The sequence below is a fragment of the Orcinus orca genome, chromosome 3 (assembly GCF_937001465.1).
Source record: "Orcinus orca chromosome 3, mOrcOrc1.1, whole genome shotgun sequence".
NCBI classification, from domain to species: Eukaryota; Metazoa; Chordata; class Mammalia; order Artiodactyla; family Delphinidae; genus Orcinus; species Orcinus orca.
In genome coordinates, this window is record NC_064561.1 from 154,957,922 (window position 1) to 154,983,448 (window position 25,527).

Genomic DNA, 25,527 nt, shown 5'->3' on the forward strand with positions numbered 1-25,527 from the left:
TTCTGACCCATCCGACGTGGTAAAATTATATAACAGGTAATTTTGATATTATACTAAAAAACTATCAGTATAAAAGGGCAAACTAACCTCCATGAGGATCTAATCTGTAAACAGGATCATACTGAGGATAAAGTGTATTCTGCAAATGGAATTTAGTGTACTGTATAACTCTTTCGATTACATCCTCAATATATACAGCTTTTGGCATGTTAGGGGATGTCATAATGTTGATAGTTGTAAGACAGGCATCTGCTGATTTTGTCACTCTCTCCATAATAAGGTCTCTCCATAACCTTTCTTCTTCTTCAGTATCATTATTCTATAAAACAGTACATTGTTAATGAAATGGAAATAAACACATTTATAGGTTAAATATTTTTAAAAAATTATAATATATTTGATTTTCACGGTTGAAAACTTGGTGAGAGTTATGGTGTGTGTATGTATATTTAAAGAATATCAGGAATGAAGTACAAATACTTATATTACATTAAGTATGATTTGTTTCAATGTTTTCAAACATAATGTACTCTTATCTCCTAATTTCACCACTAAATGACATTCCAATCACAAACTTATAGTTATGTTTATCTTCTGTGTAATTTATTCAAATCTACGATTTTAGTTAAAGATCATAATTATACATAAATCATTTTGTGTTTGGGGTTAAAAACATTATGATAATATTAAAGCTTTTTAGTTCTGCTTGCTCTTGTGAGAGCAAAACAAAAATTAACAACAAAGGATAGACCCTTATTTAAAAGTAGTAAAATGTTATCGACTCAAATCACTCCTAATAACTGTTTTTCAACAATACTGTATTTTTGAAACTGAGACTAAAAAGCGGTGATTATGTAGACTACTGAAAACATAATTTATTTTCTAAAATAGATTATTCAACAACTGACAGACTATATTTTAATTTACACATCAGCAACCTGCATTACAATTGGGAAAAAGTGCTTTAAATCTTACTTTTAAAGTGAAAATTCTTCTATCACATCCTTAGTTATGAAATATCAACTTTATGTTCTAGGAATACTTGTGTATGCATGCTATTCAAAGCTTATAACATTGGGAAAAGGAATAAATAAAATATAATGTTTGTAAAACACAGAAGGGCTTTCTAAATCACTCATGCCTAAAAACTCTATCTCTTTCATTTTACTACTTACATACCTACTTAAAAAAATAAAGTAACTTTTCTTTGATATTGAAATTGCTGTTTCGAAGAGTCAGTTTAGGAGGCTCATCACTCATATCAAACATTAAGGCTTAAATGCAACACACTAAATAGTGCTAAGGTTTTCAGGAATGAAAATAATTTCATTAAAACTGACTCAGCCAGTTCTCCAGAACTGTAGATTCTTGATATTTACCACAATTTCTTGCCAAAGTGTTTTAAATAAAACGTGTAGACTAAAAATGTAGTATATTGCCACTATAGGTCCTCTAATCCCTTAGTTTCTATGATTCAAAAACTAATTTAAAAAGGGCATTGGAAAAATATGGATATATTTAATAAAGCATAGAAATACCACCTGACATTATTTCTCTACATTTTTAAATTCCATGTAGATCACTTAGCACTCCTGTGGCTTCTGCAAACATCACGAACATTTCCCTCACAAGATATAATCCAGTGCACGTGCTAAATACATATAGTATATATGTACATATGAGAATGGAAGTATTATCTACCAAAACTGTTAACAGTGGTTACTGCTGGATGAAAATGGAACCTTTCTGTTTTTTGTGTTTTGAAAATTTTCTATAATACACTACTTTTGTAATCAGTCATTTAAAAATAAAGAAATTTCATTAACTCAAAACATTCCCAGATCCTTATCTCTTACATTAAATTCCAATAAGAATTAGTGTTTGAATTCATTAATGTTAGACACCAAGATCAATTCAAATGCACATATGATTTTGAAAGTCTGCTATAATGCTAGGAAGGTAGATCCCAGTTCATAAATCATTATACCACGTTGCCACTGCTTTTGATAAAACACACTAAAATGTAACGACAGTTGCAGTTAACATTTATTGAGAACTTATAATGTGCCAGACATTGTTAAGCAGGTTACATGAATGAATTTATTTAATATCCTTTCAACAACCATTTGAGCTAGATATAAAAACAATACATAAGGATTAACATTTTAGGATACATTAGGAAATCACCATAAGGTTTCCAACTATTTATTTCTCCAGGGAAGTTCAAGGAAAAGAATTACTACCTACTAACATTTTATAAATGAAAAGACATTTTAAACACTCATCCACTTACAAAAGGAAGAGCATAATGTAAGATTAAAGAATGGTCTTTTGAATTGAATGAATTTACATCTGTTACTATTCTTATTTATATCAAATCTGTGAATTGATAATGTGTAACATTAATTTTAAACAGCTAAAAATCCAATTCTAACTGCAAGGCTAAATGTGAACTAGTAAATGTGGTAACAAGCTCAAATTAATGAAATTTGGAATTTTCCCTATAAATCAAAGTTCCATATGAAAAATGTTACATCTTAACAATAGAAAGGGTAAAATTAACAAGATGGATCTTAAACTTACATGATTTAACAAAGTGGAGAGCTTTGACCCATCTTGAATATTCTTCTCCAAGATATTTAGGACTTTCACAGTTTTGTCAGTGGAAAGCTAAAATTGAAGCATAAATTCTTTCATCAATCATTGGTAAATGTAATAAATTATTCAAGAACTATTCTGTACAATTATTCCCTTTGGCCAATGGAATATACAGCATTAACACCCTCTTAAAGAGTGGAAACATAAAACTTTCCTACTTAGATCCTCTACTAAAATCTGATTATGTAGAGAACTTAATTACTTGTTTTTGAAAGACAGATAGCAAACACAGAATGGGCACATATGTATGTTACTAACTCAAATCTTACCACATAGCTACTTAAGACTGAATTTGTTCTGATGTCTGGCCCCTTGCTCTCATGAAAGTGACACTGAACATGCATACGAACACACAGGCACAAACACACACTCTCTAAACATTTCATCTGTTGAATTAATTATAACATGGTTTCCACACTACAATGTTATTTAGCGGGTGTCTTAAAATCCCAGGTAATATTTTGAATAACAGAAGCCTGAATCTGAGAATGATAAAAGTTACAAATGTGATAACACTGCTTTATTTGGTAGAAATTTTTCTTATTTTTAAAATATCTGTTTCATTTCTTACAAATAATGTTTCCTATATTTAAAAACTTAATAGTTGATTTAGAGGTTCTGCGAGGAAGCAACTGTTACTCATTCCCTTGACTGAATAGGTCTCCTTTTAGACTCTTATGCAGCTAGGACACTTACTGGAATCAGCCAGAAGAGTCAAATGGGAGCATCAACAGAATAACCTGACATTAAGTACATTCTGATTATTCGTATGCTGGCTTACAGAAAAAATTTCCTCCAAATATTGCTTTAGATAATTTCACAACAGATTAAACTACTGAGACTTTTGGTAAACTGTCCATGCTTTGAAAATATTCAGCAAATTCACCTTTTGAAATAGAAATATTAGCTACATGTAACTATAGAACTTATGAAATAAAACCTAAGATTGGCACTGGCACTTCAGAAAACTGAAGCCATATTCCTGTATACAAAAGAAATCAACATATTCCTCATTGCACACAGTAATAGCAATGTGAACTAATAGTACATTAATTCTTGGTTAATTATGTGATATGTCTGTATAGCTTTAAAAACCAAACTCAAGGAACCTTTGTGCACTGTTGGTAGGAATGTAAATTGGTGCTGCCACTATGGAAAACCGGTATGGAGGCTCCGCAAAAAAATAAAAATAGAACTACCATATAATCAAACAATTCCACTTCTGGGTACATATCTGAAGAAAACAAAAACACTAACTTCATAAGCTATATGCACCCCCATGTTCAGTAGAACATTATTTACAATAGCTAAGACATGGAAGCAACCAAAGTGTCCACTCCACTGGTAGATGAATGGATAAAGAAAATGTGGTGTGTGTGTGTGTGTGTGTGTGTGTGTGTGTGTGTGTGTGTGTGTGTGTGTGTGTGTGTGTGTGTGTGTGTGTATTCAGCCATGAAAAAGAAGGAAATCTTGCCATTTGCAACAACATGGATGGAACTTGATGGCATTATGCTAAGAGAAGTCAGACAGAGAAAGATAAATGCCATTATGATCTCACCTATATGTGGAATCTAAAAAAAAAGAATTCATACATATAAAGAACACATTGGTGGTTGCTAAAGGTGGGAAGTGGGGGTGGGTGAAGTTGGTGAAGGTGGTCAAAAGGTACAAATTTCCAGTTATGAGATAAGTACGTCCTGGGAATATGATGTACAGCACAGTGACTATAGGTAATAATACTGCAGTTTATATTTGCAAGTTGCTAAGAGAATAGAACTTAAAGGTCTCATCATAAGAAAAAATCTGTAACTATGTGTGGTGACGATGTTAAGTAGATTTACCGTTGTATCATTTTGCAATACATACAAATATTGAATTGTTACCTTGTACACCTGAAACTAATATAAATGAATACAAAATGAGTAAGTGATTATATCTTAACTTTGGAAAAAAACATTAAAATATTTCCCAGTCTACTTTAAAACTCAATAAATAAGTTTAATTTGTTGAGAGGATAAATTCTTCAGGTAAATATAGTCTTCTATTAATTCTTTTACTATTCCTGGAGAACAAATCATTATCTCTACATTATAGACTAAGAAACTTAAGACTTAAGAGTAGATAATTGTGTATAAGAGGAGACTGATTAGAAGATGAGGAGAGAGGATTTGTCTTGAAATTATATTTGCATAGCAATCATGCAGCGGTTTAGGGGGTGACTGGTAGCTCATAAAGATTATGGGAAGCTAGCCCTTGATGCTGTCACTATTGTTTAAAGTTATTATTAATGAAAAAATATTCTGCTATTCCATTAGTGTAATGAGACTACTCAGCAACAGAGAGCTCAGAGGAAAGACAACTCACGAAAGTCATTATAAAGCATACAGCAATGAGGTTCTGTACTTATTAACAATTAATGTGTTAACAGACATAGAGAACAGACTTGTGGTTGCCAAGGGGGTGGGGGAGTGGGGAAGGGAAGGACTGGGAGTTTGGGATTAGCAGATGCAAGCTATTATATATAGGATGGATAAACAACAAGGTATATAGCACACGGAACTATATTCAATATCCTGTGATAAACTATAATGGAAAAGAATCTGAAAAAGAATATATATAGATGTATAACTGAATCACTTTGCTGTACAGCAGAAATTAACACATTGTAAATCAACTATACTTCAATAAATAAACTAAAAAAAACCCCAACAATTAATGTGTTAAAACCGTGGCTTTACTCTTTCACCAATGTAAATGGCTAAAGGAAATGTCAAAGAAAAATTTAGTGTATTTCTGCATTTAAATAATCTAAATATGTGAGACAATGAAAAAACAAACAGTGACAAAAATCCAGGACTGTGCCTCTTTCAATGCAAAAATGATTTTCTTTAGAATGATTGCAGAATATTTCTTGGATTCAAGCTTTGTTGTTGTTGTTTTTTTTTTTTTTTTTTTTTTGTGGTACGCGGGCCTCTCACTGTTGTGGCCTCTCCTGTTGCGGAGCACAGGCTCCGGACACACAGGCTCAGCAGCCATGGGTCACGGACCCAGCTGCTCCACGGCATGTGGGATCTTCCCGGACCGGGGCACGAACCCGTGTCCCCTGCATCGGCAGGCGGATTCTCAACCACTGCGCCACCAGGGAAGCCCTGTTTTTTTTTTTCTTTTCTTTTTTCTAAGAAATAATTCTGGGAACTTCCCTGGTGGCACAGTGGTTAAGAATCCGCCTGCCAATGCAGGGGACACAGGTTCGATCTCTGGTCTGGGAAGATCCCACATGCTGTGGAGCAACTAAGCTGTGTGCCACAACTACTGAGCCTGCGCTCTAGAGCTCAAGAGCCACAACTACTGAAGCCCACGTGCCTAGAGCCCGCGCTCCTCAACAAGAGAAGCCAGTGCAATGAGAAGCCTGTGCACCACAAGGAAGACCCAATGCAGCCAAAAATAAATAAATACAATAAATAAATATATTTTAAAAAAATAAATAATAATTCTGTTACACTCTCAGAAGGCAACCGTGAATTTTCTTTTCATCATTACTTTATGTAAACTTTGCAATTTACCTTTAAAACTTTAATTTCAATTAAGTAAAGTTATAAATTTTACTTTAGTAGATACCTTATCCATTATACCCATTGCTTTAATTTTAGCAGATTCACTGCCAAGTTCGTTAAGTTGATGTTTTCCTAACAGCAGTTCCTGAGGAATTTCATCATCATCACCTGAAAAACCAATCCAAACATACACAGTTTAGGTAAAAGAAACAGCTCAAAATAGTAAGCTTTATTTCTTAATAATTTCTGGATATACAAACAGATATAAACAAACTAAAATAACATCCTAGGACGCCTCTGTAAACCTCAAGCAAACCCTGAATGAAAGGGGACAGAGGTTAAAATTAGAGCTCTGACTAAGATGGGAAGATGAGATATCTTATCTTTACTACTTTATGACCCTTCTCAACCAAACTCTCTGCCCCAGGAGGCTGACCTGTATGGACTACATCAACAGTCTCCCATGCCCTCTGGCTTCTGTTTGGGTTCAGCCAGTGGGTTGCCCTGTCAGAAGATCAAAGAGAAGGAGAGTGAGGTCAGGGTATTTATATCCCTGACTCCTTCCTTGCAAGGTCTGCTCAAGCTGCTTATGTCCTCTGACCAAAAGATTACTTCTTTTTTCACGGCAACCTATTCTACAACTTTTTTTCCTTTTCCTATTGACTGAGTTCTGTTGATTTCACTTTACCCTTGTTCCTTTGGGTGTAGGGATGGTAAAAGTTCCAAGTCTGGGTTTTGGTTGTATTCTGCCCCAATCTTTGTAATCAGTCTCTTTGTAAATAACTCCTTCTCAAATTATCCTAATTTGAGAGTGCCATATGACTTCCTGTTGGGATCTTAAATGACATGGAAGACAGTTTCCCAGCACAGAATTGGAAAGTTTTAGAAATGATGAGATAGATACTTCAAATAATGGGGAAATGCATTAATGATACTTAGGCAAGTAACTGTCACAAATACTTTTAAAATAAAGGGTAATATACCTTTTAATGCATTTTCAAATAGATATACTAATATCAGAATTATTGTACGCCATCTAGCTGTTGTATAAATTAGTGTTTGTATCTACTGAAAGTGGCATAAAATTGTTGAGAGTAGCTCTAAACACTGTAAGCAGTGTTTTTTTATAAGCCTAACACCTTTAGATCTATAGATATGACCTTTACATATTACCGTAAATGTAATATTACATTAATCCTACTGTATTGATTGCTTTTCTATTTTGTTTTCCATATTAGATTCTGTATTACTTAAAGCCAGAGGTTGGGGTATTTATCTCTGCACCTCTTGCACTTAACATACTACTGACAAACAGCAATTATTTAATAAATACTGGCTTTTAGAATAAATTAAATATGTTCCTATTTCTACATCTTTACTCATATTAGTACCCGTCTTATCTAGGGCCCATTCAAGTTTCATCTGCATAAAGGCTTTACTAATTACTCTAACCTACTGTGGTAGCTGCACTCTCAGGACTCTTAAAAAAACACTATCAACACTTAACTAATTTAATACTTGATTTTTATACCAAAGTTTTCAGTTACTTGATAACACAGACTAGACTTGACTCCACAGCTAGGTTTCAAGTTTCTTAAGAGCACAGACCATGCCTCTGTACTCTGTATCCACTAGAGTAACTGGCAGAAAGCTTAACACATAGGTAAATAAATATATCTTAAATTCAGTTTATATTTAGAGGTAAACAAATATATTTTAAAATGATTTTACCAAATGCAGTAAAATCCATATCTTCTAAATTATCCAAAATATTCTCTATTGAGGCTGTGAATCTCTTAAAAGTTGAAGAATCCATCATTTCTGGAACAGAGGGAAAAAAACCCAAAACTTATTATCCACATTCCAAGTAGAAAACTGAAGTTGAAGACTATGAATAAAGACAAACTAAAATGTTACCTTCAGGTGTTAATTTTGGTTCATAAGCTTTCCGCTTCTTCTGTTTTTCTTTTTTCTTCATTTTTCTAGCAACTAAAATGAACAAAAAGAAATACTGAAATGCAGTAATTACAACTTAAAATATATGTATTTGTTTCACTTTCTTCCTGAACATTAAATACTTTAACAATAATCATTGCCAATCCAAACTTTTGTCTTGATTAAAAATTAGTTATTAGTCCATAAAAAAGGTATAAAAATTCTTCAAAGTTAAAGCCCTAAATTTAAAATCAGCTTATGTAAGAAATCCATTGACACTGATGAATTACCCTCACTAAGGCTGGGAGGAGGAGAATAATCTTCCATGTCAGAATCTGACGGGCTTCGGTTTCGATAACGACCACCTGAACTCCTTCTTCCTTCATGAGAATGGCCACTTCTCCTATGATCCCCAGAGCTTCTTCTGTCACGCTCTTCATATTCCCAAGCTTTATCATCATCTTTTTTATGTCGTTTCCTAGAGGCTAGAAGCAAATCCCCATGACAAATAATTTACCTCATTTAAAAGACTATTAAAACTTGTACTTTAAAATGAATTACATGGAAGAAAAAATCTTCATTGTGGGGGTCTAGGAAATTCTGAATCATTCTGTTTAAGCAGAAATATAAATTGTGGTACAGAAATGGTATCACTTATTTTAGCATTTATCTAGATTTAGAAAATTTTACATGAAATGGGTTTGCTAATAAATGTAGATAGGAATGTTCTGGGAATTAAACCACAGTGCTCATTTCAAAGAGGTATTCAGTGAGTCAGTAAAGATAATATCTAAACTTCAGGGTTAATTAAGACATATAAAACAAACTTTATCTAGAGTTTGGATAAAAACCAGAAACACCTTTAAGCACTTGGATTGTTAATGGGGAGTGGGGTTTGGAGGAAAAGTAAACTTTTGAGAAAGTGTTACAGAATGTGGGTAACCACGCATACTGTCAATTAACAGCCAAGTTAAGCCCACAACTCAGCTATAAATTCAACAAACTCTGATAACCTAACATTGCAAACTACAAAGACAGAATAAACCTGTATAGTTGTAAATACTCACATACTGAATTCAGTTCTCCAACAATATACTTGCTTAAACCCAAGGAGACAACTTGTGAGCTTATGCATGCTAGGTAAGCATATTTATGTATGTTACCTTCAATCCCTTCCCCATTCTTCCAGAGGTATAAGCATTCTGCTAAAATCATCAGTACTGACAGGAGCCTCTAGGCAGAACTGGCAAACAGATCTCATCTGACACATCAACTCTGATCAACTGGTAGTAGCTGCCTAAAGCATAATGTTGAGAATAATTCTGAGCCCTGAGACAAAGCACTATATTTCAGCAAGAAAGACTGATTAGAAATGCCTGTCCAGTGAGAACTGGAGGGAATACAAGTGAAAAATATTTACTATACCTGCTCTAGAGTATAAGCACTACCACGTTAAAACCAGGATAGAGAACTGATATGTTCTACATCTTGGGATCATACACTGGTTGTTGGAGTGACCACTTGTTGCTGACAGTGAATTACTTTCTAGTCTGTTAATCTGAATCTGGCTCCCTTGCTTTCTTGTGACTCACTTCTATTCTGAATCCTTAACTATGACAAATACCCAAGTATTTAAGACAAAACTCTTGCTTGAGTCCCTAGTCCCCTACTTGGCTTAAGATTTAAGGATGCCAACCTTTGGCCCATGCACTCTATGCTTATGCCGATGTCCTTCTGTGTGGGTAATCAATGTCTATACCTTGGCTAATCTTACCTTTATATGCTGCCCTAGTTATTCCTATTCAAGAATCTACTGACAGCATGGCAAAGATAATTTTGTTTCCTCTTCTTTGTGGTCATACGTTTGGCATAGCAAGAGGACGAATGTAAACGGATGTATTTAAATCTTCAGTGATTTTCTTCATAAGTAGGCAAAAATTTGACTATGAAATATATGAAGGAGAGGCAGGATTTCCCCCCTTTTATGATTAGTGCGCCCTGGAACATTCTCTTAGTGAGGGGTTGTCTCATATACTAATAAAAGTAGGTGTGTATGCATGTGTCAGAGAAACAGGTCGTTTATGTATAGCATTCACTAAACATTTTTTCAACAAGTACCGAAATACCTACTTTGAGGAATAACAACTAACAAGCAAACTTGTTCAGAAAGTAGTATTCTATGACCTCAAATATGACCTAGTTAGTCTTTTTGAATTTTAATTAATTTCATAAGAAATTTATTTCAATCCTTTAATTCTATGAGTAGAAAATGCTTGAAAAACCTTATGGTTAGCAAGTACGTACAATATGCTGTATCGGTGGTAATTTTTATAGGTCTTGGAGATTTTTTTTTCACATTCATTAAACTAAGCAATTTGAAAAAAAAGGAATGGCAAATTAAGGAAAAAAAGAAACACAACTTCTATGATACACTGTATGCTGCAATAAGGTTCTATCAGGATCCCAATTCATTATGACTCGTCTGTTCATTCTCTATATGTCTTGTTACCCTGGAAGAAGCAGGGGAAGAATTCAACAGAGAGGTATGTAAAATATGACTTAGGTGTTTTCCACCCTAACCCTTTCCAAATTTCACCTGTATGTCTCTTTAGCTTCTTCTATCTCCCCTCCTCCTTCCCCGGCAACCCAGAGACTTTGTAATTGTGCTATGACTATCCAAATCTTTGTGGCTGAACTTTCAAAGTTAACCCTCAATAGTTCCCCCTATCTTTCAACAAAACTATTTCCGTAGTTTTAGATTTTTAGGAAACCAGTTTGATCAAACTGCAATAAAATTTTGTTTCAAAAAGGTCTCTCTCTCTCAAATCAGGATAATGCTTGCTACTATGTTCTCATAATATTTTTACATTTTGTATTGTACTCTATTTTTATTACATTATTTTTGGTGTGGTATAATGGCTATTTGGTTGTTTATGTCAGCTTCTTTCATCACTCATTTCAGTGGCCTCAGAGTCAACTTTTCTATAGTTACTTGTACAGAAATAAACCCCCCCAAACCAGGGAACTATATTCTAAGGTCTCTTGAAAAACCCAGAGAAACTTCCCTTTTTCCTAGCAGGGGCTGAAGCTAAGGTTCCTTAACTAATATTAGCTTTCAATATTTTGGGGCATAGATCCATGGCTTTTAAGATGTAATTATGTGCTCCCGTAAGATGAGACAATATCTCTCATCATAGAAAGCAAAGAACAGAGGTTGCAATGAGGACAAACATGAGGCATGTGTGGCTCTCTCCTCTATTTTACATTTGGTGGGCTTTTCTGATTATGCTACCCTTTTTACTTAACTGTGAGGTAGCTACAAAATTCTCATCAGCTTAGCAATGCAGGCAGCCACTCTCAATTAACTGGAGTTGAAGTGTGATTTGAAATCAGTCTGCAATTAAGGAACTCCTTTTTAGTTATTCCTTTTAGAAATGGGTGAGGTATCAGGGGAAAGGAAGGAAAGTGAAGCAGAGGCATGTATACAAAGGGGAGTGAGTTTCTAGGACACCAGATCTCCTTACTCTTCTCTCTTTCCAGATCATATGTTCCCGTATGAACAAAATGTTTGATTATAATAAAAATATTAGCTTTAGCCATTGAAATATACTGCATGTAAATACATCTCATGATAATACAAATTATAACACTTATACATATAATTAAATGTCAGATTAATTTTGCCATATTTTATTTCAATTTTAAAACTTTGTTCAGACTTGTTCAGTATTCATAATCTACTACTCATAGCTCAAGAGCTCACAATTTTGAGAAGATCAGAGTAAACGAACATAGATTAAAAACTCTGGAGGTGAAGGGCTTCCATCAGCGATATACATTTTAAAATGGCAGCATGCATCTGTCCTTCCTGCCCTTGCTTGTCACACCTCAATCTACGGACACTAGGTGGAAAAGGTAGAACACACTGGTAGTCTTCCCACTTCTTTTGGTCATAATGACTAAGTCAGTTGGCACACAAGTGAAGATCTCCCATAGTCTGTTTCCACTGAATGCCGTTTAAGTCAAACAAGGTTGCTGACCCCTCTTGGCTAGGCTCAATTCTCTTGCTCCAGTAGAAGGAAGATAGGGATAAAAGAGAAGAACTTTTTCAGTGGACCAGTAGGAAGACAGGCGAGGTATAGCAAGTCTAGTGCAAAGACAGGTGATCACAGTGTTGTAGAGAGGTAGCTGTGTAGTGAAGAAGCCAGCTCTGGAAAACAGTGAAACAAGGGAGGAATTCCAGGACACAGCTGGGCAAAAAGGAGAAGCCAGGTCCAAACCACACAGATAATTGGCAATGTGGCTAATCCATTCATAATTTAGTGATAGTATGGTTTAAAATATTTCTTCATCTGGCTATCTCCTACGTGTCCTTCAAGACTCAACTCAAGTGTCACCTCTTCCAGTAAGCGTTCTCTGAACCCCAGTATAATTTTGATGCCAATCCAATGTGCTCCCACAGCACCCTGGATTTACTATTATCATTGCACTCTTCTCACTGTACTACAATTGTTTACATATTTCCCCCATTAGACTGAAGGCTCTTCAAAGATAGGGGCCACATCCTATTTGTTATATTTTTATTCTCACTGCCTAGCAGATAGTAGGAGCTCAATAAATGTTTGCTAAATGCATATAGAGGCATACTTGTGTTATCTGACACTAATTATAACTCATTAAAAATTTTTTTCTTGGTGCCAACTGATCTCATCTTTCACACATTTTTAAGTATAAAGAAAAAAAGTTGCTATACTATATTATGATCACGGTACTCTTGCTAACCCCCCAGAATTATAAATGAAACAAACATATCAATCTGCTTTTTAATTCTAAAGTAATAATAAAGTTATATACTTACATTCAAAAGCTTCTTCACTATCATTATCTTCATCTGAACTGATTTCAGCATATTTTGGTTTTTCATTAACTGTGCTACGCTTGCGTTTATTCATTTTCACACGTTCACAAAGTGGCATGGTGGATTCAATTTCTGCCAGGAGTTCGGGGGGTAATTCTTTTAACACTGATTGATCTATACTACCTATTAATAAAAGGTAAGAAAAAATATAAATCTGAAGATAAAAGGGAAATTTTAACTAAGTTAAGCACAATGAAAATGAAATATTAATATTTATGTAAGTTTTCTAAGTCACTTTTGTATTTTAATAAGACACGTTCATATTTACAACTGTAACAGTCTTAATCCTAAACTGATAATGCAGCTTTTAATACATATATCATCATATAGCAACTTTTAAAATACATACTTATTATCATAGCAACGGAGGGTAGTTATATCATCAATTTTTACTACAATTAGTGCCTTCATTTGTCTGCATTGACTAAAAACTTTCTGAAACTAGAGATCCACTTGCATTATCAGGTGTATTTGTAGTCGGGGGTACATCTCACATTCTTGGTAGCACCCAAATTTGTTTTATAGAGGTCTGGAGCAGTTAGTTTGAAAGCAATGCTATCCATCAGTACAGATGAGAAGAGTTGGAAGACACTTATCACCTCATTCTCTTCTACTTAACACTTGCTTCTCATCCGCTATCATCCTGGTGGCCCTGTGCGGTGGCTGTGACAAGAGTTTTATATGCTTTTACACATCACTGTCTATTTGAGAGGCACGGTAATGCCTTTACTGTTATGGAAAATTTCCTCAAACAGATAAACCAAAATATGCATTTAACTGAACATAACAGGAACATGAAAGGCAAGATAAATGGAAAACAATACTTTAATATATAAATGTCAATAACTGAAAAGAGTAAATTCAAGCCTGTTATGAAATAAATTCATATTTTTCCATGAAAGAGTAAAGACAGGATAAACATATATCAACAAAATATAATTAGAACTACTAACATAATATTAACTATTTAATCCTACACACATATACACAAACACACAAACAGCTGCTATGAAGAAATAAATCCATAACATCCTGTTGAGAGCTTAAAAATAAAGCAGAACTAGAAAAAGTTATTTATTCAGGATAATTTGTCCTTGATGCCTAAACATGATGATTTAAACTTAACCATGCAAATCTTTGAGTGGAAGTATAAAAATGATGTCTTACCTGCTAAATTTTAAGAACTGGGAGCAAAGAGTACCTTAGTGGTTTACAGCAGGAAGTATTAGTAACTATAATCAACATTAAGACTATAACATTCAAATGATAATAAAGAATAAAAATAAGTAATTCCAAAAATAAATGGGTACTGATTAAGACAATTTAAAAGCCTCAAGAATATACAATACTAATAATATAAGAATATGAAACATAAATTATTAATCTCAAATGAAGAATAATCCTTTTTTTATTCATCATGAAACTTTTATTCAACATCATGGAGTTATTTCAGTAACTGTTAACCTCTATTCTTCTAAGGACACGCACAGCAACAATTTTACCCAACAAAGACGTAACATTCGTGACTAGTAATATTCCAAAGACTTCACTGCTTGGAATTGTGACATATTCATGTTGAGTTTAACTTATCTGTGTCATTTTCAAATCATGTTACATTTCTTTGTTCTGTCTTTCTTAATTTAACTGTATCTTATCAGTGAGCTCCACTTTTTAGAATATTATTAGAGGTAAAAAATCAACTTTAGCTTTGGATCGTCAGTATCTTCAACCCCCCAAGGTAAACACACTCTTCATCTCATTTAGAAGTCCTTAATGCTCTGAGCACCTCTAACTAAATATGTGGTTTTTTGATGGAAGGATCATGTCTTCTAGTATGTATCTTCCCCTTTCCACATGACCTATAATATTAAGTATGTATATATAGATGGTCAATAAATGATTTCTGACTCTTTGGTTCACAATTTCTTATGTTCACTTACAGATGTACTTCCTGTATAATTTCAGAATTGCTATATTTTATACAAATGAAGGCAGTTCCAAATTTTTTTTAATGGAAATTCTTTTTTGTACTACATGAAACATAACCTTTTGGAGTCTATAAATATGGATAACCCAAAGTATTTGGCTTTTAGTTCACCATGAGATTTTTTTTTAAGAAGCAGATTTACCTAATTGTTATGTTCTGCTTAAATTTCCATTCACAAAGATATGCTGACTTGATAAAATATCATAGAATTATTCTGCAGATAAATATACAATAAATAATCAAGGGTTAAGATATGTATGGGTACTTGCACTCTCCTTACAATGGTTTATTATATCCCAAGAACAAGGACTCTGCTCTCTTTGTTCTCTTTTTAAAAAAAAAAAAATCAGCACAATAGCCAAATACAGAAAATTTATGTCTTATATCTGATAAAGCAGGTAACAAAGTTTATTCATTGTAGTTTACCATTTCTTATTCCCTAAATTAAAAATAATACTATCAGATTTAAGAGCTCTACTATTCTGTACATCATTTTAACCTCTGTACAACTCTGAAAGTTACGGCAGTATATTTCAAAGACCAACTGTTCCACTTCTAAAGATGACCAACTTAAAAAAAAAAAAAATCCAGCAATGGTTAATGTCTCTCACTATACTGTCCTCCAAAAGTGGACTGCCTCATTTTGAATAGAAATATCTCTTCCACAGTTTTATGTATTTTCTGTATTTCTTCCTTTTCATAAAACACTTTATAAATTGACTCAGCAAGGTCCCTTGATTATAAAGGGTAATCAATAAAATGCTTGACATTCCCATACTCACACTCAGGATCTTTAATACATGAAAGTTTGGATAACTGACTCAGCTTCAAGAGAAATGAAAAAAACGTGAGTACTGCAAATGATCCCTAGAACATATCTGGTTACGTTCTTTTCCCTGAATTAGGTAGGAAATAGTCCTTTAAATAATGCAAATACAGTGTTTAACTGGCTACCTCTTAATACGTTGATGATTTTAGAGATTATTGTTGTTTGCTGAGCTATTTGTTCTTAAAACCTTCAGACTGCTAATACTTTATGATTATCTTTCTCACCTCATTTCTCTCGTCCCAGCTACTTTATGCTTTACATCAGGTTGTTTGAAATACCACAAAATTTTAACTTAGTGGCTTGAGGGATAATGCCATTTAGTCACAATTTTGTTTGGCAACACACTTCTGTAGATATATATTCCATTAGATACAGTGTATCTCTGTTTTCTGGCTCTAATAAAGCTAAAGAATACATTTAATTCTAGATGTGCTACATTTTAGCAACCTTGGTTTTCCAGTATAAATCACTCATACTAGCTAGCACATTTACCAGATTATTAAAACCAGAAGTCATCAAAAGACTTAAAAGTCCCGAAGAGTCACTGATTTGATAACTAACATTGTGTTCTGTCTGTTTCTTTAAATGCGGAAACCCTGAGATTAAAATAAATCACTTCAATCAATGTTAGGACTGAAGCTTCAGACAATGGAAGCCAGTCGTGTTCAGAAACAAACCAAGAAACTCACATAAACCTCCAAATTTGGTAAGTCATAAAAAAACCTTAAGTAGGCATAATGTAGTTCAGTGACAATCCTTCCAATAACCTAGCACAAATGGATCTTTTACTTCAATCAGGGTCAAAAAGAAAAAAAAAAGTTCAGAAGTGCAGGTTGTCAATCTGCCCCTCTTGGAATCCTAAGTTAATATGGTTTGAAGACATGTATTTTTTGGTGCAAATGGTTTCTAAATGCAAGTCAACTTCTTTATTTGAAGCCACTAATAGGAAGAGCATCCAAAGAGTATGAAATGCTGATGACACAGCCTTGAAAAAAGTTAACATTTAGGAGGCAGAAACAAAGGGAGGCTACGTGAAGAGAAGCTGAAAAAACGTGGGGTTTAACTATGAGACCAGAACACTGAATGTTCCTTCCACAGGCACCCCCAACGTTACCTAATCTGATGCAGAACAAGGGGTGAAGAGGAAGACTGTGCACTAACAGCCAAAATCCAAAGTGAACGTAGGGACATTGAATATTGATGAATAAAAGTTTTGAGGTCACAAAACACTGACCTTAGACAAAGAACTCTGACGTGTATTTTACCAATTATTTGGAAAGAGCAATAGCAAACTAGGAAAAAGGAGATATTACTTTTTGGTGCTAAGGCTCCTTGGTTGAGTGAAAATGAGGGGAGTGAAATTCACATCTTCTACAGTAGATGTTAACAGTCATCAGGATAATAAGGGGGTTGGATCTGTTTATAACTGAAGAGGAGGTCTTAATTTAAGGAAAGAGGGGATCAGGTAGACTACACCCTCTAGAAGAAAAGGATCAAGAAATAACTGAAAGGTATGTTTTTTTGTGATGGTTCAGGATAAAAAGAAATGATGTATAATGAGATAATCATGTTTAAAGTTGTCATAATTTTGGTAAAGAGGCAGAAATCCTAAGCATTAGCTAGAAGCTTGTTCAGGATTATTATTTTTTTTTAATTTAAAAAGAAAGACTAGTTATTCATTTGTGGCTATGGAGCAGTCATCAGGGTCAAATTTGAAGCTATTCTCTTCCTGATGGTCTTTGAGAAATACTCCTGAAACTAATGTAAATCATCATTATATAATCACTATATAAAGAATGCTGTAACCTAAGAACTGGCAAGTCTCCCTTTAAATTTTAGCCAGCAATTTTTCAAGTTGCAGATTGTGACCCATAAGCAAGTTGTGGAATCAGTTTTGTAGGTGTTGACTAGCAATATGTTTAAAATGAAAGAGAAGATGTTAGTGTTATGCCTGTAGTAAAGGTAGGTGTTGTTATTATGTGTTTGTATGTGCATATTAGGTCACAACATGCATCTTATTTGTCTTAGGTCACAATCAAACTTTATGGTTGCCATGTTTCTCAAAACAGGAATCAATTCAAATTGAAAAGGTCCTTCTAACTTAATCTACCCAATGTTTCTTTTTTTCTTTTTTTTTTGGCCATGCCAGGCAGCTTGGGGGATTTTAGTTCCCTGACCAGGGATTGAACCCATGCCCCCTGCAACGGAAGCGTGGAGCCCTAACCACAGGACCGCCAGGGAATTCCCAGCCCATTGTTTCTTAAACTACAGGTTCAGTGAAAAATAAACTATAATTTAAATAATATACTCAAATCAAAGTGATTCTACTCATTATAAGATGACAGAATATTCACTACCTTAAGTTGATAGAATATTCACTACCTTATGTTGATAGAATATTCACTACCTTGTATCAGAGAACTTAATTATCTACATTTTTAAGTCTGATATAAAAGTTGCCAATACTACACTTTTGAAGCCCTGTTACAATAAAACCTTGGATACTCAGAAATTACTCTTTTAATTATTTTTTATGTAAACCTTTCTAAAAAAGCACTTTATGCATCTTTTTTTAACAAGACAAGTTTCTTGACTCATGATCATCATTGAAAAGATCAAGTTTTCCACTTTGCTTTACATGGCAATGCCTTTAGGAGTTAACTGCTATGCATAAGACTGTTTGAAATGATATAAAATGATCTATGCTTTCCTTCTGAGTTCTGTAGGTCTGCTTGCAATTTGCTGAAATGTGTACACTCAGATTCTGCTAACAGTGTAGATAGAATATATAACACACAGCAAATGGTGTTCAAATCCTTCAACGCATTTATACCATCCTTGGAAATTTATTCCAAGGAAATTTGTATAACAAAAGGTTCTATGAAGAAAGATGTTTAGATCAGTTTTATCTATTGTAATATCAAAATGTCCAACAACAGGGGAACACAGTGGAAGAGTAAATCATATTAAGTATAATTATGAACAATGTTAGTACAGAGATAGTAAATGTAAAGAAAACAGAATGCAAAATGATAGGTATACTACATTGCACCTTTGTAAAAGATATTTGTAACAGGAGTTGAAGGAAATGAATGCTAATATTATACCAACTTGAGATGAATTTTCCTAAAGAAATAAAAGTTATATTTTATGGAAACAAGAAAAAGGTCAATGATTATTTGTGAGGGATTAGGAGGTATTTCATGAACACAGTGGGTTTTCAACAGAGATGAGGTGGACTGAGGTAGAGGATGGAGAACAGGGGACAAGCACTAGGAACTGGTAGCCCTTTTACAGCATTCCAGCTCTGTCTGCTCTGGACAGAGCATGATATTCAATAGGGAGAAAAAGTAGGTAAGCCCATAAAAGTAGGTAGGGTTTAGATGTTACAGTCTTTTTGAGGAGGGACAGAATCAGAATGTACTTTAGAAATGTTACTCTAGCAGTAATTTGTGGGATGGACTGGAAGGGGAAAGACATTAGAAAGGAAATCTTCTAAAAGATATTCAATATGTCTCGGGAAAAAAGTAAGTAGATGCCATGAATTTAACCATTTTCGAAAAGTGGTAATGTTACTATTATATACTTATCATGCCAAACTTTAGAAAGGAATATTTAGCTCAAAATAATATTAACTATTTAACATGTTTAAGATCACGAAGAAACCAGAAAATATGAAATCAAGGACAACAAAATTCACTGTTGACATCTGTTATTTAAATATTTTAATCAATTTGATCAAGTATTAAACTATGTTTATTAGCTATTCAATTAACTACTATTAAATTAGGTTGAATACGTAGGGAATTTTAGCAACATTTATTTTATAATATGCTAGAAAAACATTTTCTAACAACACTAGGAATGGCATATTTCCTGATTATGTTTTTACTACTAATGGCTGTAAAACAATGTTTAATTTTAACTAATCTACTCTTACCTTACTTCTGCCACATTGTACTCTAAATTAGCCAAATGTTTAACTTCTCTAAACTTGTAGTGCTTTTCCCTTCTGCCCTTGTGCTAAAAACACATGTGATTCCTTATTCCTCTGGATTCATATACACCTTTTTTCTTAAGAATATTACACTGTCACTGTATCTTTAGTTACCCATATTCTCCATGAGATCATAAGCTTGATAAAGTCACAGACTTGTGTTCCAGTTTGCATCATCTAGCAGAACGCATGGGATGTTGAAGATGGCCATAAATATTTATTGAATGATTAGTGTAATCATTAGAATAAATTTATGAGATTTTTCAAGAAATTTTTCCAATTGAAAATTCTTTTTTAAACCCTGAAAGCAGTTCTTAGTTGTTCTACATTGACAATTACAGAGAAGTTATCCACAAAATGAAAAGATGGGAGAGAAGATTTCATAATTGACATGCAACAAGTATAAAATATTTAAAGGTAATTTCAGCCTGTATACACTTGTTATATGTTTATATTTAATATATCAATTATATATTAATATACGAATAACATATATAATTCTACTACATAAAACTAAGTGCTCACAAATATTAAATATCCTGGCAAAAATATTATATTTGGCTAATTTCATACTACATTTATAAATATTGGATAAAAAATAGGAAAATAATTCAAAACTCTATCTAGATCAGTCTTTTTAATACTCAAATGATAGTGTGAAATACAAATTTTGAGTCTCATTTGCTACAGAATACGGAATCTAGTTATCAGATGCACCTATATAAAATTTCAATTTTATATTTATATTATGTTCAGCAAACTAAAGCCTGTGAGTCAAATTTGCCCCATCACCTGTTTTTGTATATAAAGTTTCATTAGAATACACTGACACACAATCATTTACATATTGTCTATCCCTGCTTTCGTACTACAATGTTAGAGATAAGTGGCCTACAAAGCCTAACATATTTTACTATCTGGGCCTTTACACAAGAAGTTTGCCTACCCCCAATTTATATCCTGTTATACTTTATTCAATATGAAACAAAGTGCCACCCACCCTGCAAGTGCAGTCACTATATAGGTATATTCCGCACAGTTTAGGCCATTGCAAATTGGTTTATTTAATGAAGAAAAATACCAAGGAGTTGGTTTAAAGCAACTGAAAGAACACTGTTACAAATGAAGAATGCACAAGAAAAGATTTTAAGAAAACTCTTGTTTTAAGCATCATGGTTTTGATATTGTGCAGTTGTCAAATTACCATGAGGAAGAACTACAAAAGGAAACATTTTATTTTAGAAGTTTTTTATGTAAATGACAATTTACTACTACCTAATATAGAAACTAGGAGCAGGGATCATAAGATCCTTTCCTTAATATATATACACAGTGAGAAAAAGAAATGACAGAAGCACAACCTAACTTGCTTCAAGGAACTAAAAAAGAAGAATAAAGTAGAAAAAGAAGAATAAAGTAGAAAAAGAAGAATAAACTAAGCCCAAAGTTAGTAGAAGAAGGAAGGAAATAACAAACACCATGGCAGAAATAAACAAAAATGAGACTAAAAAGAGAATAGCAAAGATCAATGAAAGTAAGACTTGGATTTTTGAAAAGATAAACAAAGTAGACAAGCCTTTAGCTATGCTTACCAAGAAAAAAAAAGAAGACTCAAATAAAATTAAAAATGAAAGGGGAGACATTACAACTGATACCACACAAATACAAAGGACTGTAAGAGACTACTATGAACAATTATACACCAACAAATTGGACAACCTAGAAGAATGAATAAATTCCTACAAACATATAATCTACCAAGATTAAATCATGAAGATATAGAAAATCTGAACAGACCAATTACTAGGTGACTGGTCCCAAAAACCTCCCAACAAAGAAAACCCCAGGACATATGACTTCCCTGGTGAATTCTACCACACATTTAAAGAAGAATTAATAACCAATTCTTCTCAAACTCTTCTAAAAATAGAAGAGGAGGAAACAGCTCCAAGCTCATTTTACAAAGCCAGCATTCCCCTATACCAAAATCAGACAAGGGCACTACAAGAAAAGAAAAATTACAGGGCAATATCCCTGATGAACAGAGATCCAGAAGTCCTCAACAAAATATTAGCAATAAAAAGATCACATACCATGATCAAATGTGATTTATTGCAGGGATGCAAGGAAGGTTCAACATCCACAAATCAATCAATGATACACCACGTTAACAAAGTGAGGATAAAAATCATGATTATCTCAATAGATGCATAAAAAAAAAATTGACAAAATTCAACATCCATTCACAATAAAAACTCTCAACAAAATGGGTACAGAGGGAATGTACATCAACATTATAAAGGCCACATATGACAAGCCCACAGCTAACATTATACTCAATGGTGAAAAGATGAAAGTTTTCATTCTAAGATCAGGAACAAGATAAGGATGGCCACTCTTGCCACTTTTATTCAACATAGTACTGAAAGTCCTAGACAGAGCAACTAGGCAAGAAAAAGAAATAAAAGGCATCCAAATCAGAAAGGAAGAAGTAAAACTGTCACTATTTGCAGATGACATGTTATTATACACAGAAAACCCTAAAGACTATACCATAACTGATAGAACTAATAAACAAATTCAGTAAATTTGCAGGATACAAATTCAATATACAAAATTCAGTTCTTTTTTGATACACTAACAAACTTCCAGAAAGAGAAATTAAGATAATTTCATTTATAACTTCATCAAAAAGAATAAAACATCTAGGAATAAACTTAACCAAGGAGGTGAAAGATCTGTATACTGAAAACTGTAAGGCATAGTTGATGAAAGAAACTGAAGAAGATACAAATAAATGGAAAAATATTCCATCCTCATGGACTGGAAGAATTAATATTGTTAAAATGTCCATACCACCCAAAGCAATCTACAGATTCAATGCAATGCAATCCCTATCAAAATTCCAATGGCATTTTTCAGAGAAATAGAACAAAAAATCCTAAAATTTGTGTAGAACCACAAAACAGACAAAGAGTAAAGCAATCTTGAGAAAGAAGAACAAAGCTGGGGGCACCACACTTACTGATTTCAAACTATATTACAAAGATACAGCAATTTAAGTGGTATGGTGTTGGCATAAAAACAGAGACATAGATCAATGGAAGAGAACAGAGAGTCCAGAAATAAACTCATGCACATATGGTCAATTAATTTACCAAAAAGGCACCAAGAATATTCAATGGGAAAATGATAGTCACTTCATTAAATCGTGTTTGAAAAACTGGACAGCCACATGCAAAAAAATGAAACTGGACAGCTATCTTACACCATACACAAAAATCAACTCAAAATTGATTAAAGACTTGAATATAAGACCCAAAACAATGAAATTCCTAGAAGAAAACAGGCGGTAAGCTCCTTGACATTGGTCCTGGCAATGATTTTTACCAAAAGCAAGACAACAAAAGCAAAAATAAACAAATGGGACTACATCAAACTAAAAAGCTTTTGCATAGCAAAGGAAACCATCAACAAAACAAGGCAACCTACTGAGTAGGAGAAAACATTTGCAAATCCAATGTCTGATAAGGGGCTAATATCTAAAACATATGAAGAACTCATACAACTCAATACGTAAAGTAACCAAACAATCCAATTAAAAAATGGGCAGAGGATCTGAACAGACATTTTTCCAAAGAAGACATACAGATGGCCAACAAGTATATGAAAAGGTGCTCAATATCACTAATCATGAGGGAAATGAAAATCAAAACCATGAGATATCACCTCACACCTGTTAGAACGGTTATTATGAAAATGACAACAGATAAGTGTTGATGAGAATGTGGACAAAAGGGAACCCTTATGTACTGCTGGTGGGAATGTAAATGGGTACAGCTATTATGGAAAACAGTATGGAGGTTCCTTAAAAAATTAAAAATAGAACTACCATATGATTGGGCAATTCTACTTTTGGTTATATATCTGAAGGAAATGGAACCATTATCTCAAAGATATCTGCACTTCCATTTTCACTGTAGCAGTATTTGTAATAGCCAAGACATGGGAAAAAAACCTAAGTTGTTTAGCTCATTGATGGGTGAATAAAGAAAATGTGGCATATAGACACAATGGGATATTACTCAACCAAAAAAAGAAGTTAATCCTGCCATTTGCAACAACACGGGTGGACTCTGATGGCATTATGCTAAGACAGATAAATAAGTTAGAGAGAGAAAGACAAATACTGTATGATCTCACTTATACGTAGAATCTAACAAAAACAGAATTCACAGAAGCAAAGAACAGATTGATCTTTGCAATCTGTAGGAGGTGGATGAAATGGGTAAAGGCAGTCAAAAGGTAAAAACTTCCAGTTATAAGATAAATAAGTTCTGGGAATACAATGTACAGCATGAGATGATGGATGTTAACTAAACTTACTGTGGTAATCATTTCACAATAAATACGTATAGTCAGCCCTTCATATCTGCGGATGGGGAACCTGCGGATACAAAGAGTTGACTGTATGATACCATTTTATATAGGGACCTGAAAGCATCTGTGAGGGGTCCTGGAACCAACTCCCTGTGGATACCGAGAGATGACTGTATACCAAATCATTATTTTATATACCTTAAACTAAAACAACGTTATATGTTAATTTTATCTCAATAAAACTGGAATGAAATAAATGATGGCAGCAATGTTTTCAGATATACACTGAATATAAAGTATGTAAACACAAGTGAGACTTATCTTAAAAAATTACTTCATTAGATAAATTCAATTCAAAATGGGATAACTGGGGCTTCCCTGGTGGTGCAGTGTTTGAGAGTCCGCCTGCCGATGCAGGGGACATGGGTTCGTGCCCCGGTCCAGGAAGATCCCACATGCCGCGGAGCGGCTGGGCCCGTGAGCCATGGCCGCTGAGCCTGTGCGTCCAGAGCCTGTGCTCCGCAACGAGAGAGGCCACAACAGTGAGAGGACCGTGTAATGCAAAAAAAAAAAAAAGGGATGACTACATTTCTTTATATAAAAAAACTAGACAAATTTTAGCTCTGACTATAAGATTCACTTTGGTCTTCATAACTGCACAAAGTAGGAAAAAAACTGGTTCCTCTATTTTAAAAGTGAATGAACTCTGAATCAGAGCTTTGAAAGGCTATGATTTGTTGAAGGCTCTGATTCCAGTGCTCTTTGAACTACAATGTATAATGGGCTTAACGGAATTGTCAAAAGTTAGCATGTCAGTAGTCAAAGAATGCTATTTTTTTGTAGGTGCAGAAGAGGATCCATATTTAAAAATTCATATTATATTGTACCATATTATATCATAGTATAGTACAGCATATACTGTTAACTCTAATATATATTACTCTAACATACTGAATTCTTAAAAAAACTACTGAAAACCTCCCCATACGAGAACTTGATACAGATATTAAGATAATGAATACCTACTTGATATACTATAATACATTATAATATGTATTATAACATACTGTATTATACTATATACAATAATATTAAAATATATTAACTATTTAATATAATACTATGATATACATACCATGTTACAGTTATCAAGTAGGTATTCATTATCTTAATATCTGTACCACGCTCTTGTAGGGGTGGGTTTCAAAAACATTTTTTAGAATGAGAGAATTCAGTATGTTGGAGTAATGTGTATTTCTTCATAAACAG

At 33.6% G+C, this 25,527-nt stretch overlaps 1 protein-coding gene across 4 annotated transcripts in view; it reads right to left on the minus strand.

Annotated features, from left to right (window-relative positions):
• NIPBL (NIPBL cohesin loading factor) overlaps positions 1-25,527 on the minus strand; it is a 192,180-nt gene that overhangs the window by 59,518 nt on the left and 107,135 nt on the right. For all 4 annotated transcript variants that reach the window (XM_004265995.4, XM_033421259.2, XM_033421256.2 and 1 more), the window contains 7 exons: positions 13,006-13,188; positions 8,438-8,632; positions 8,130-8,201; positions 7,944-8,033; positions 6,277-6,380; positions 2,584-2,670; positions 88-319 (listed from right to left, as the gene is read on the minus strand). In XM_004265995.4, coding sequence (XP_004266043.1) covers positions 88-319; positions 2,584-2,670; positions 6,277-6,380; positions 7,944-8,033; positions 8,130-8,201; positions 8,438-8,632; positions 13,006-13,188 — 963 coding nt within the window. The remainder of the gene's footprint in view (positions 1-87; positions 320-2,583; positions 2,671-6,276; positions 6,381-7,943; positions 8,034-8,129; positions 8,202-8,437; positions 8,633-13,005; positions 13,189-25,527) is intronic.